The 15,142-nt window shown below is 43.8% G+C and overlaps 2 protein-coding genes across 2 annotated transcripts; both read left to right on the top strand.

Moving 5' to 3' along the window:
- LOC141281577 (uncharacterized) lies at positions 1-2,754 on the top strand. Its single transcript, XM_073813461.1, has 3 exons — positions 1-115; positions 1,038-2,559; positions 2,733-2,754. Exons 1-3 carry the CDS (start codon positions 1-3, stop codon positions 2,752-2,754), a joined length of 1,659 nt encoding a protein of 552 aa, XP_073669562.1.
- Positions 2,755-2,830: 76 nt separating this feature from the next.
- Positions 2,831-12,588, top strand: LOC135743681 (uncharacterized). Its single transcript, XM_073813460.1, has 9 exons — positions 2,831-2,942; positions 3,312-3,500; positions 6,906-7,033; positions 8,759-8,875; positions 10,770-10,974; positions 11,083-11,195; positions 11,302-11,366; positions 11,571-11,758; positions 11,903-12,588. Exons 1-9 carry the CDS (start codon positions 2,831-2,833, stop codon positions 11,992-11,994), a joined length of 1,209 nt encoding a protein of 402 aa, XP_073669561.1. The 3' UTR covers positions 11,995-12,588.
- Positions 12,589-15,142: the final 2,554 nt, after the last annotated feature.

The raw sequence follows: 15,142 nt of genomic DNA, 5'->3' as shown, positions 1-15,142 counted from the left end.
ATGGACTGCTGCACCAATAACCACGACGGCTGCACTAATAACCACAACAGCTGCACCAACAACCACGTCCGCTGCATCAAAAACCACGACAGTTGCACCAATAACTACGACTTCTGTACCAACAACCACAAATACTGAACCAACAGCCACGACTGCTGCACCAATAACCACGACTGCTGCAAAAACAACCACGAAGGCTGCACCAACAACCACTACGACTGCACCAACAACCATGACTGCTACACCAATAACCACGACTGCTGCACCAACAACCACTACAGCTGCACCAACATTTACTACAGCTGCATCAACAACCACGACTCTTGCACCAACAACAACACCAGCTGCACCAACAACAACAACAGCTGCACCAACAACCACAACAGCTGCACCAACAACCACAACAGCTGCACCAACAACCACAACAGCTGCACCAACAACCACGACAGCTGCACCAACAATTATAACAGCTGAAACAACAACCACAACAGCTGCACCAACAACCACTACGGCTGCACCAACATCCTCAACCGCTGCACCAACATCTACTACAGCTGCACTAACAACCAATACAACGGCACCAACAACCACAACAGCTGCACCAACAACCACAACAGCTGCACCAACAATTACAAAAGCTGCACCAACAACCACAACAGCTGCACCAACAACCACGACAGCTTCACCAACAACAACTACCGCTGCACCAACATATACTACAGCTGCACCAACATCTACTACAGCTGCACCAACATATACGACAGCTGCACCAATAACCACGACATCTGTACCAACAACCACAACTACTGAACCAACAGCCATGACAGCTGCACCAACAACCATTACAGCTGCACCAACATCTACGACAACTGCACAAACGACCACAACAGCTGCACCAACAACCATGACTGCTACACCAATTACCACAACTGCTGCACCAACAACCACGACAACTGCACCAACAACCATGACTGCTACACCAATAACCACAACTGCTGCACCAACAACCACAACAGCTGCATCAACAACCACGACAGATGCACCAACAACCACACCAGCTGCAACAACAAGCACGGCAGCTGCCCTAACAACCACGACTGCTACACCAACAACCACTACAGCTGCACCAACAACCACTACAGCTGTACAAACAACCACTACAGCTGCACCAACTTCTACTACAACTGCACCAACAACCACGACAGCTGCACCAACAACCACGACGGCTGCACCAACAACCACACCAGCTGTACCAACAACCACAGTAGCTGCAACAACAACCACAACAGCTGCACCAACAACCACTACGGCTGCACCAACAACCACAACAGCTGCACCAACAACCACGACAGCTGCACCAACAACCACTACAGCTGAACCAACATCTACTACAGCTGGACCAACAACCACAACAGCTGCACCAACATCCACTACAGCTGCACCAAAAACCACAACAGTAGCACCAACAACCACGACAGCTGAACAAACAACCACAAATACTGCACCAACATCTACCACAGCTGCACCAACAACCACGACAGCTACCCCAACAACCACGACAGCTACCCCAACAACCACGACTAATGCACCAACAACCACGAATACTGCAACAACATTCACTTCGTCTGAACTAACAAGCACGACAGCTGCACCAACAACCACTACAGCTGCACCAACAACCACGGCTACTGTACCAACAACCACGGCAGCAGCACCAACAACCACGACAGCTGCACCAACATCTACTACATCTGCACCAAGAACCACGACAGCTGCACCAACAACCACGACTGCTGCACCAATAACCACGACAACTGCACCAACAACCATGGCAGCTGCACCAACAACCACTACATCTGCAACAACAACCACAACTACTGCACCAACATCCACTACAGCTGCACCAACAACTACTGCACCAACAACCACGACAGCTGCACCAACATCCACAACAGCAGCCCTAACAACCACGACTGCTACACCAACAACCACAACAGTTTCACCAAGAACCACAACAGCTGCACCAACATCCACTACAGCTGCCCAAAAAACCCCGACTGCTGCACCAACAACCACTACATCTGCACCAACAACCACAAATACTGCACCAACTTCCGCTTCAGCTGCATCAATAACCACTACATCTGCGTCAACATCCACGACTACTGTATCAATTACCACAACAGCAGCACCAATAACCACGACAGCTTCACCAACCACCATGACTGCTGCACCAATAACCACTACAGCTGCACCAACAACCTCTACAACTGCACCAACAATCACAACTAATGCACCAATAACCACTACAGCTGCACCAACATCTAATACAGCTGCATCAAAAACCACTACAACTGCACCAACAACTACAACAGCTGCACCAACAAGCACTACATCTGCACCAACAACCACAAATTCTGCACCAACTTCCGCTTCAGCTGCATCAACAACCACTACATCTGCATCAACAACCACGACTACTGTAACAATTACCACAACAGCAGCACCAATTACAACAACAGCTGCACCAATAACCACGACTACTTCAACTTCATCTATGTCAGCTGCACCAACAACTACTACTACTGCACCAACATCTACTACAGCTGCACCAACAACCACAAATGCTGCACCAATAACCACAAATGCTGCACCAACAACCACAAATGCTGCACCAACAACCACGTCTACTCCAACATCATCTACCCCAGCTGCACCAACAACTACTCCAGCTGCACCAACAATCACGACTAATGCACCAATAACCACTACAGCTGCACCAACATCTACTACAGCTGCATCAACAACCACGACAGTTGCACCAATAACCATGACTAATGCACCAACAACCACTACATCTACATCAACAACCACGAAAACTGCACCAACATCTACTAAAGCTGCACCAACAACCACACCAGCTGCAACAACAACCAATACAGGTGCATCAACAACCATGACTAATGCACCAACAACCACTACATCTACATCAACAACCACAAAAACTGCACCAACATCTACTACAGCTGCAGCAACAACCACGACAGCAGCATCAACAACCACGACAATTGCACCAACAACCACACCAGCTGCAACAACAACCACTACAGGTGCACCAACAACCATCACTAATGCACCAACAACCACTAGATCAACAACCACAAAAACTGCACCAACATCTACTACAGCTGCACCAACAATCACGACAGCTGCACCAACAACCACGACAGCTGCACCAACAACGACAGCTGCACCAACAACCACGAAAGCTGCACCAACAACCACATCTACTACAACATCATCTACTCCAGCGTCACCAACACCTACTACAGCTTCACAAACAACCATTTCAGCTGCACCAACATCTACTACAGCTGCATCAACAACCACGACAGTTGCACCAACAACCACACCAGCTGCACCAACATCCACTACAGCTGCCCTAACAACCACGACTGCTACACCAATAAGCACAACAACTGCACCAACAATCACGACAGGTGCACTATCAACCACAACAGCAGCACCAACAACCACTACAGCTGCACCAACAAGCACTACAGCTGCACCAACAACCACTTCCACTGCACCAACAACAACGACAGCTGCACCAACAACCACGACAGCTGCACCAACAACCACGACAGCTGCATCAACAACCACGACAGCTGCACCAACAATCACACCAGCTGTACCAACAACCACAACAGCTGCACTAACATCTACTACAGCTGCACCAACAACCACAACAGCTGCACCATCAACCACGACTGCTGCAGCAACAACAACCATTACAGCTGCAACAGCAACCACAACTGCTGAACCAACAACCACTACAGCTGCACCAGCATCTACTACAGCTGCACCAACAACCACGACTGCTGCACCAAAAACCACGACTGCTGCACCAACAACCACGACTGCTGCACCAACAACCACGACTGCTGCAGCAACAACAATCATTACAGCTGCAACAACAACCACAACTGCTGCACCAACAACCACTACAGCTGCACCAGCATCTACTACAGCTGCACCAAAAACCACGACTGCTGCACCAACAACCACTACAGCTGCACCAGCATCTACTACAGCTGCACCAACAACCACAACACATGCATCAACAACCACGACAGCTGCACCAACAACCACTACAGCTGCACCAGCATCTAGTACAGCTGCACCAACAACCACGACAGTTGCACCAGCAACCACGCCAGCTGCCCTAACAACATGGACTGCTGCACCAATAACCACGACGGCTGCACTAATAACCACAACAGCTGCACCAACAACCATGTCCGCTGCATCAAAAACCATGACAGTTGCACCAATAACTACGACTTCTGTACCAACAACCACAAATACTGAACCAACAGCCACGACTGCTGCACCAATAACCACGACTGCTGCAAAAACAACCACGAAGGCTGCACAAACAACCACTACGGCTGCACCAACAACCATGACTGCTACACCAATAACCACGACTGCTGCACCAACAACCACTACAGCTGCACCAACATTTACTACAGCTGCATCAACAACCACGACTGTTGCACCAACAACAACACCAGCTGCACCAACAACAACACCAGGTGCACCAACAACAACAATAGCTGCACCAACAACCACAACAGCTGCACCAACAACCACAACAGCTGCACCAACAACCACAACAGCTGCACCAACAACCACAACAGCTGCACCAACAACCACAACAGCTGCACCAACAAGCACAACAGCTGCACCAACAACCACGACAGCTGCACCAACAATTACAACAGCTGCAACAACAACCACAATAGCTGCACCAACAACCACTACGGCTGCATCAACATCCTCAACCGCTGCACCAACATCTACTACAGCTGCACTAACAACCACGACTGCTACACCAATAACCATGACAGCTGTACCATCAACCACTACAGCTGCACCAACAACCCTTACAACTGCACCAACAACCATGACCGCTTTACCAACAACCACGATTGCTACACCAAAAACCACAACAGCTATACCAACAACCACTACAGCTGTACCAACAACCACTACAGCTGCACCAACAACCACAACAGCTGCACCAGCATCTACTACAGCTGAACCAACAACCACTACAGCTGCCCCAACAACCATGCCAGCTGCCCTAACAACAATGACTGCTGCACCAACATCTACAACAACTGTACAAACAACCACGACAGCTGCACCAACAACCACTACAGCTGCACCAGCATCTACTACAGCTGCACCAACAACCATGACAGTTGCACCAACAACCACGCCAGCTGCCCTAACAACAAGGACTGCTGCACCAATAACCAAGACAGCTGCACCAACAACCACTACAGCTGCACAAACAACCACTACAGCTGCACCAACTTCTACGACAACTGCACCAACAACCACGACAGCTGCACCAACAACCACGACAGCTGCACCAACAACCACGACTGCTGCACCAACAACTACAACAGCTGCACCAATAACCACGACGGCTGCACCAACAATCACGACAGCTGCACCAACAACCACTACGGCTGCACCAACAACCACAACTACTGAACCAACAGCCATGACAGCTGCACCAACAACCACTACCGCTGCACCAACAACCACAACAGCTGCACCAAAAACAACTACAGCTGCACCAACATCTACGACAACTGCACCAACAACCACTACCGCTGCACCAATATCTACGACGACTGCACCAACAACCATGACTGCTACACCAATTACCACGACTGCTGCACCAACAACCACAACAGCTGCACCATCAACCACACCTGCTGTACCAACAACCACTTCAGCTGCCCTAACAACCACGACTGCTACACCAATAACCACAACTGCTGCACCAACAACCATGACTGCTGCACCAACAACCATGACAGCTGCACAAACATATACAACAGCTGCACCGACATATACTACAGCTGCACCAACCTCTACTACAGCTGCACCAACAACCACAACAACTGCACCAACAACCATGACATCTACGACAACTGCACCAACAACCACGACAGCTGCACCAACATCCATGACTGCTGCACCAACAACCATGACTGCTGCACCAACAACCACTACAGCTGCACCAGCATCTACTACAGCTGCACCAACAACCACAACATCTGCACCAACAACCTTAACAGCTGCACCAACCACCACAACTGCTGCACCAACAACCATGACAGCTGCACCAACATATACAACAGCTGCACCAACATCTACTAGAGCTGCACCAACATATACTACAGCTGCACCAACATCTACTACACCTACACCAACAACCACAACAGCTGCACCAACCACCACAACTGCTGCACCAACAACCATGACAGCTGCACCAACATATACAACAGCTGCACCAACATCTACTACAGCTGCACCAACATCTACTACAGCTGCACCAACATATACTACAGCTGCACCAACATATACTACAGCTGCACCAACATCTACTTCAGCTGCACCAACAACCACAACAGCTGCACCAACAATCATGACTGTTGCGCCAACAACCACGACTGCTGCACCAACAACCACTACCGCTGCACCAACAACCACGACAACTGCACCAACAACTACAACAGCTGCACCAACAACCACAACAGCTGCACCAACAACCACAACAGCTGCACCAACCACCACAACTGCTGCACCAACAACCATGACAGCTGCACAAACATATTCAACAGCTGCACCAACATATACTACAGCTGCACCAACCTCTACTACAGCTGCACCAACAACCACAACAACTGCACCAACAACCATGACATCTACGACAACTGCACCAACAACCACGACAGCTGCACCAACATCCATGACTGCTGCACCAACAACCATGACTGCTGCACCAACAACCACTACAGCTGCACCAGCATCTACTACAGCTGCACCAACAACCACGACAGTTTCACCAACAACCACGCCAGCTGCCTTAACAACAACGACTGCTGCACAAATAACCACGACTGCTACACCAACAACCATGACAGCTGCAACAACAACCACTACAGCTGTACCAACTTCTACGACAGCTGCACCAACAATTACGACAGCTGCACCAACAATTACGACAGCTGCACCAACAACCACAACAGCTGTACCAACAACCACAACAGCTGCACCAGCATCTACTACAGCTATACAAACCACCACGACAGTTGCAACAACATCTACTACAGCTGCACCAACAACCACAACAACTGCACCAACAACCATGACATCTACGCCAACTGTACCAACAACCACGACATCTGCACCAACATCCATGACTGCTGCACCAACAACCATGACTGCTGCACCAACAACCACTACAGCTGCACCAGCATCTACTACAGCTGCACCAACAACCACGACAGTTTCACCAACAACCACGCCAGCTGCAACAACAACCACAACAGCTGCACCAACAACCACGACTGCTGCACCAACAACCACAACAACTGCACCAACAACCATGACTGCTACACCAATAACCACGACTGCTACACCAACAACCACTACATCTGCACCAACAACCACTAAAGCTGCACCAACTTCTACGATAACTGCACCAACAACCACGTCAACTGCAGCAACGGCCACTACAGCTGCATCAACAACCACAACAGCTGCACCAACAACCACAACAGCTGCACCAACCACCACAACTGCTGCACCAACCACCACAACTGCTGCACCAACAACCATGACAGCTGCACCAACATATAAAACAGCTGCACCAACATATACTACAGCTGCACCAACATCTACTACAGCTGCACCAACAACCACAACAGCTGCACCAACAACCACAACAGCTGCACCAACAACAACAACAGCTGTACCAAAAACCACAACAGCTGCAACAACAACCACACCAGCTGTACCAACAACCACTTCAGCTGCAACAACAACCACAACCACAACATCTGCACCAACAACCACGACTGCTGCACCAACAACCACAACAACTGCACCAACAACCATGACTGCTACACCAATAACCACGACTGCTACACCAACAACCACTACAGCTGCAGCAACAACCACTACAGCTGCACCAACTTCTACGACAACTGCACCAACAACCACGTCAACTGCAGCAATGGCCCCTACAGCTGCACCAACAACCACAACAGCTGCACCAACAACCACAACAGCTGCACCAACAACCACAACTGCTGCACCAACAACCATGACAGCTGCACCAACATATACAACAGCTGCACCAACCACCACAACTGCTGCACCAACAACCATGACAGCTGCACCAACATCTACTACAGCTGCACCAACAACCACAACAGCTGCACCAACAATCATGACTGCTGCGCCAACAACCACGACTGCTGCACCAACAACCACTACTGCTGCACCAACAACCACTACTGCTGCACCAACATATACTAGAACTGCACCAACAACTACAACAGCTGCACCAACAACCACAACAGCTGCACCAACAACCACGACTGCTGCACCAACAACTACAACAGCTGCACCAACAACCACAACAGCTGCACCAACAACCACGACAACTGCACCAACAACTACAACAGCTGCACCAACAACCACAACAGCTGCACCAACAACCACAACAGCTGTACCAACAACCACAACAGCTGCAACAACAACCACAACAGCTGCACCAACAACCACGACTGCTGCACCAACAACCACAACAACTGCACCAACAACCATGACTGCTACACCAATAACCACGACTGCTACACCAACAACCACTACAGCTGCATCAACAACCACTACAGCTGCACCAACAACCACTACATCTGCACCAGCTTCTACGACAACTGCACCAACAACCACGTCAACTGCAGCAACGGCCACTACAGCTGCACCAACAACGACAACAGCTGCACCAACAACCACAACAGCTGCACCAACCACCACAACTGCTGCACCAACAACCATGACAGCTGCACCAACATATACAACAGCTGCACCAACATCTACTACAGCTGCACCAACATATACTACAGCTGCACCAACATCTACTACAGCTGCACCAACAACCACAACAGCTGCACCAACCACCACAACTGCTGCACCAACAACCATGACAGCTGCACCAACATATACAACAGCTGCACCAACATCTACTACAGCTGCACCAACAACCACAACAGCTGCACCAACAACCACGACAACTGCACCAACAACTACAACAGCTGCACCAACAACCACAACAGCTGCACCAACAACCACGACAGCTGCACCAACAACCACGACAGCTGCACCAACAACCACAACAGCTGCACCAACAACTACGAAAACTGCACCAACAACCACTACAGCTGCACCAACAACAACTCTTAAAACAAGCATATCAACAAATACAACCACAAAAAGTCTAACAACAACCACAAAACATCCAGCAACCGCAAAACATCCAGCAACCACAAAACGTCTGGCAACCACAAAACGTCTAACAACAACCACAAAACATCTAACAACAACCACAAAACGTCTAACAACAACCACAAAACGTCTAACAACCACAAAACATCTAGCAACCACAAAACGTCTAACAACAACCACAAAACATCCAGCAACCACAACAACTCCAGTTGTAACCCGCCCTCCACCAACAGTAACTATAAATGTTGTGATATTACTTACATTTGTTCCAGAACTCGAAGAACAGCAAAGTGAAGAATTTCAGAAAATGGCCAAACGTGTTATCACGTGGGTAAGTTTACCTAATAAATAAAAGTAAATTTTTGTGCTTTGTTGCAATTATAAAATGTTTATAAGCTGCCATTACTGCACACTTGACCTAAATATTGCTTCTTTATTCTTAATTTTAAAAGGCAAGCTTATGACTGTTTTGTTATTTTAAGATTATCAGTTGGCTAGGCACTGTTACCTCACAGCAAGAAGGTCCCCAGTTCAAGCTTTGGATGTTTTGGGTGGCCTTTTTGTATAGAGTTGTGTAGTGTTCTCCCTGTGTCAGCATGTACAATGTAATTTGAAATAATTCAATATTTCCATGATTATTATATATTTAGGCTAATTATTAAGTATCTAACTGTAGTAACTCTTTCCCTCTCACATACCTGAAGCTGGTTAATGTTTAATGTTGTTAAAGCTTTAAAGCCCAAACTACAGTAATTGCTATAAGTTTTACTGTAATAAATGCTAAAGTATTTTTTCTGTAGGGAAAATTGAGCAGCAATCTCATTTTCCATTTGTTAAACTAAACGAAAACACTATTTCTAACTTATTCTCTTTTTGGGAAAGGATATCAAACAGGTAAAACATACATCTTAACGCTAATTTAAAACGTCCATAATGATAAATGCCAAGTCTTGCGTGGATACAACTGTACGCAGTTTTCTGAGATACACTTGTTTCATAAATGAGGCCCATTGTGTCCCATTAGCCATGGTATAAAAATCTCTTTATTAATTAAAACCATTTCAATTTTCTGATACATTAAAATAATGTAAAGTATAACTTACACGAAACATAATTATTGTTTTACTGTCTTGTTTTTTTTTTAAGTGTGAGCCAGTTTACAGAAGCAAGTATGGATTACTTTTTGTCAGAATCATTGTGGTTTCATTCAGGTCAGTCAATGGTCTGCTTGATTATTTACATTTTTCCCTTAATAATATAATTTAAACTTTATTGACATTCAATATTCAAGTATTAGACAAATATATTCTTGAATATGTAAACCATGTCATGTCAACAGTTCATTTAGTTTTTGAATACTGTATATTTTGAGGTGGTTGTAAACTTTAAAGCACATGGTTATGTTTTATTACAGAGGTGTTGTCAGAACTCGAATGGCAGAAAATGTGGAAGCGGAGATTCAGGTAGTGTTCAATGAAACCTCTCCTCAAACTATCCCAAGCGACACTCAGGTTGCAGAAGACCTAAAGGCAGCAGCAGCAAATCAAACCTTCCAACAGAACCTGCCTATTTATCCTAACTCCATTACTCTAACTAGTAAGTTGTTTTTACAGCTCTCTTAGTGCGACCTGTTTGATTTGACTTTAGAACGTCTTTCCATGTGTGGTTCATTTGCAATCATGTTTTTTCTTTGTGCATCCTCAGAACAAATGCAGAGAATCCCTGTAACCTTCTTGACCAATGGCACCTACGTGCCGGCCCTCTTAGATTCGACATCCAATGATTTTCTAATCAGGTCATCAATGATAAAACAATGGGTAAGCTTATTGTATTAACTTGGCTATTTTCTGAAGTACACATAATGACATCATCTTGTTTTGCATGGATAGATGGATAATCTTATTATTTTTGTTTTTGTTTTAGCTTGAACCTTTCTTCATCACAGATTATAAAGCATCATTCAGTGTTTTATATTTAACCAACTACAGGTATGTACACATCTGTCTAGCCATCAATGCTTTGAAAATAATTCATTTTATATAAACCTCCTACTGTAAGATTTTGTTCAAACTAAAATATGGTAGAGACTGTAAAGTTGTTGTCAAGTCACCAACAACAAAACCGTTTGTTTCTTGTCTTGTTATTTGCATGTTGAAAATAATTAGTTTTGCTTGAATCTGGTTTGTCCCCAGTTCTTATTCCAAAAATACTGGTCTAAAAGTGAACATCCCCACAATCAAAAATGGAATGGATCTTGCTTTTCCAGCAAATACAATTTTACCCAATGACACACAGATAGTGAACACTATGCTCCGAGCCGCCTACAACGAGACATTACCTTTTAAAATCTTCACTTATGAAATTGTGGTCAATGGCACAGGTATGTTATTCATTTTTGCTTTTACCATCTGTTAATAATAAGATTATTTATCTATAGTATTAACCGTACTGCTCTTTTGCTTCAGACAATATTCAAAATGCTAAATAAATAAATGTTGTTTTATTTCTTTTCTTTGTAACACAGCGTACTCCTCAGGTGAAGCGAGCAGTCGGACCAGCATGTTGACGGCTTCACTCCTGGTTGTTTTGTCACTTCTGGTCACGTGGTTTGATTGATCATAGTCTACTACATGTACGCTGTAATGATTCTTATTTATTTGCATGTTATTTCATCTTTCTTGTGCTTCTTGAAAAATTTTAATTGGGGAAAAGGCTGTGCCTCCCCAGGATATTTGTACCTCTCCAATGCAACACCAAAGCCCCCTGTACAGTCTTTAAGCAACAATGCCAAGCATTACAAAACATCTCGATGACATGAAGTGTCTGGCACGAACAATTTCCATCTTCATGAAACCTGCAGAACAGCTCAGATATACGACAAACTATGAAAGGACCCAATGTCAAAACCATCTGAGATAAAACTCCTGAGATTCACATTATCAACTGTACTCTCAGAATGTTGTGTCATAAATATTCATCATGACTACACACTATAGTAACACAAAATTAATTCTCAGTAAGCCCTTACTCCTCTTGTATGGTAGTTAGTTAGTTATGTATGTGTTGTTTGACTTCTCCTTGTAATCGTGTAATGGAAGTCTATAGAACTGATCCTTTCTGTGTTTATGAACTTTTTAAAAATATCTATTTACACTGAACTCTGAGGCCCAGGGAAATGCAATGAACCCAGGGATTTTACTTTCTGTTCATCTTTTTTCGCTGCTATCTCTGCAAACGTGGCTTTTGGCTTTGAGGGCTATCCTAATGAAAGTCATGGACTTTCTTGTATGCGTCTGTCTCTGGTGTGCTGTTTAAGCCCACATTAAGTGATTGTGTTGAATTTAGACAATTTCAAGTATTTTAAAGTCTCAAATTAAATATCTCTCTGGTGTAAATTTAATCATAAATATTGTATTTATCCAAATATATTCTTTTTAAAAGTGTTCACACTGGATGTGGTTTAAGAATGTAAAGGGGGTTCTAGAATAGAGACCCTTGTGTATTTATTCTTATTGTTTTAGCTTTAAAACTACATTAACTTATGATTTATGTTGTAATCCTGTAATATATATATATATCCTGTAAAATATATATATAGTAATATATAATTCTTTTCTTTTAGGCATGTGTTAATGCAATCAGCAGTTCAAAAAAATAAATCAAGCTGTTATTTACTGTTTTATGCTAAATAAAATATTACTAAAAACGCTTTACGTTGTTCACTTGATTGGATTAAGAAAATACACTATTGCAAGAGTCAGCAGGTAATAATATGTAATAATATGTGTTTCAGCAACACGCTTGTTGTTTAAAGCTTATCTGGTTTGAAAAACATGCTTAGGATATATGGGCTCGGCAGCATGCTTGTTGGAAGGCTATTTTTCTTTAGGATCTTTTTATTTGAATAGGGGAGAACTTGGGCAAAAGTAACAAAGTGTTTTTCTCCGAGCCCTGATTACATTTGCATTCCAAACTATGACAGCATCTTTAGCACACAACCCTTGACAGAGCTAAAAAAAATATTGCATTATTTCATAATCGTTTCCATGTGTAGGTCAAGAAAACTCATATTCATAAAATGTTTCTGGTTTCCTTTGTTACAGTACTGATCAATCTACAGTTTATTTAGTGCTCTTACAGATCCTGAAGTTTTATTTTTTCAAGTTTTTCAAAATAAAAGTATATCAGGTTTAAATGTGAGTAGTCCTACTGTTGGGTTGCTTTTGAAACATTTGATGAAACTGAAATTGAAAAATATAATTTCATAATTTTTGGCAATGATAAATGACAATATATGTTTGAAGTTACATATTAACAAGGTCATAGGCATGTATATTTACTAATAACAAGTGTAACACAAAAATCGATCTTGTTTTGTTGTGTTACTTTTGATCCACCTGTGTGTTACTTTCATCCCCGCTGACAGGGTCAAAAGTAATAATGCGCTACTTACTATATGTTCAAAGTGAAATTATACCAAAGTCATTTTACATTTGTTTAAAATTACACCTGGTATTGATAGACAACAGACGTTCGCTTGCTAGATGTTGCTGGTAAATGTTTGAGTTATTGTTTGAGTAAATGTCCCTTACTGATCGAAATTCATCCTCCTTTTAAAAGACTGACATAATGCAAACATTGATATTCAAAGTAGCCCATAATAATGTGATCACTGTAGGAATTATAGTATAATAATAAAAAGACACTAAAATATATTCAAATTTTGTTCATCTAATTTTACAAAGCTTCTTAAAAGTTTAAAAGAACATTATTAAGTTTTAAGTACTTTACCTTACCAGTTTTTGAATAATGTCCCAAGTCTCTCAATTTCATTACTATTTTTACTCAAGTTTTTATTCAGCCTTGATTTTTTTACATTTATATACTGTACATAAGAAAAACATTGAAAGTGCACTCAACATCACGTTGAACAGTTATTTGACCACTGTAAAAAATCTAACTTTAAAACCAATGTAATAAAGTCACTTAAAGATTTTTTTAAATATAATTAGTAAATGTTTTATTTTGTGTATATTGAATAAGATTAGTCTTCAAACTTATTTTGTTAACTGGACTTATATATACAGAATGAACAAAAGGGGACCTAGCATAGACCCTTGAGGGACTTGACAGGTATGGTGTGAGACATACAGTTATTGATGGATATGAATTGAGATCTGTTGGTGAGGTAGGAGGTGAACCAAGAGAGGGCTGTGCCAGAGATGCCAAGATGTTGTAGGCGTTGTAGAAGAATGGAGTGGTTAATGGTGTCGAAGGCGGCAGAGAGGTCGAGTAGAAGGAGAATGGGGAGGGAACCAGGAACCAGAGTCAGAGGCAAGCAGGAGGTCATTTGTTACTTTGAGTAGTACAGTTTCAGTAGATTTATGAGTGCAAAATCCAGACTGAAATGTTTCGTAGAGCTGATTGGAGAGAAAGTGATGTTTAAGTTTATCGGCGACCGTGCATTCCAAAATTTTAGACAGGAAAGGTAAGTTGGAAATGGGGTGGAAATTGTTGGGATTTTCAGGATCCAGGCAAAGTTTTTAAGTTTTTAACTTTGAGGGCAGAGGGAACTATTCCAGAGGTGAGAGAGGAGTTTATAATGACCATAATACAAAAACAGTGCTTAACCAGTGCGATGGAATAGGATCCAATAGGCAGGTTGTGAGGTGGATTTTATTGAAGTGTTTAGTGAGATCCATTTCTGGGATGACTGATAGGTAGGGGAGAGTAGTAGTTATAGCGGGCCTGCATCTGTCAAAAT

The sequence above is a fragment of the Paramisgurnus dabryanus genome, chromosome 2, assembly GCF_030506205.2.
Source record: "Paramisgurnus dabryanus chromosome 2, PD_genome_1.1, whole genome shotgun sequence".
NCBI classification, from domain to species: domain Eukaryota; kingdom Metazoa; phylum Chordata; class Actinopteri; order Cypriniformes; family Cobitidae; genus Paramisgurnus; species Paramisgurnus dabryanus.
Note: the sequence above shows the minus strand (reverse complement) of the source record. Positions and strands in the feature narration are given on the sequence as shown.

What these genes read in the sequence shown, in the direction of transcription:
- LOC141281577 (XM_073813461.1), top strand. Translation starts at nt 1, where the DNA reads ATGGACTGCTGCACCAATAACCACGACGGCTGCACTAATAACCACAAC. An exon ending in CACCAATAACTACGACTTCT is followed by an intron (nt 116 to 1,037) that starts GTACCAACAACC and finishes CAACCACGACAG; the next exon opens with ATGCACCAACAACCACACCA. An exon ending in ACTACTTCAACTTCATCTAT is followed by an intron (nt 2,560 to 2,732) that starts GTCAGCTGCACC and finishes CAACTACTCCAG; the next exon opens with CTGCACCAACAATCACGACT.
- LOC135743681 (XM_073813460.1), top strand. Translation starts at nt 2,831, where the DNA reads ATGACTAATGCACCAACAACCACTACATCTACATCAACAACCACGAAA. An exon ending in TAACTCCATTACTCTAACTA is followed by an intron (nt 10,975 to 11,082) that starts GTAAGTTGTTTT and finishes GTGCATCCTCAG; the next exon opens with AACAAATGCAGAGAATCCCT. An exon ending in CATCAATGATAAAACAATGG is followed by an intron (nt 11,196 to 11,301) that starts GTAAGCTTATTG and finishes TTTTTGTTTTAG; the next exon opens with CTTGAACCTTTCTTCATCAC.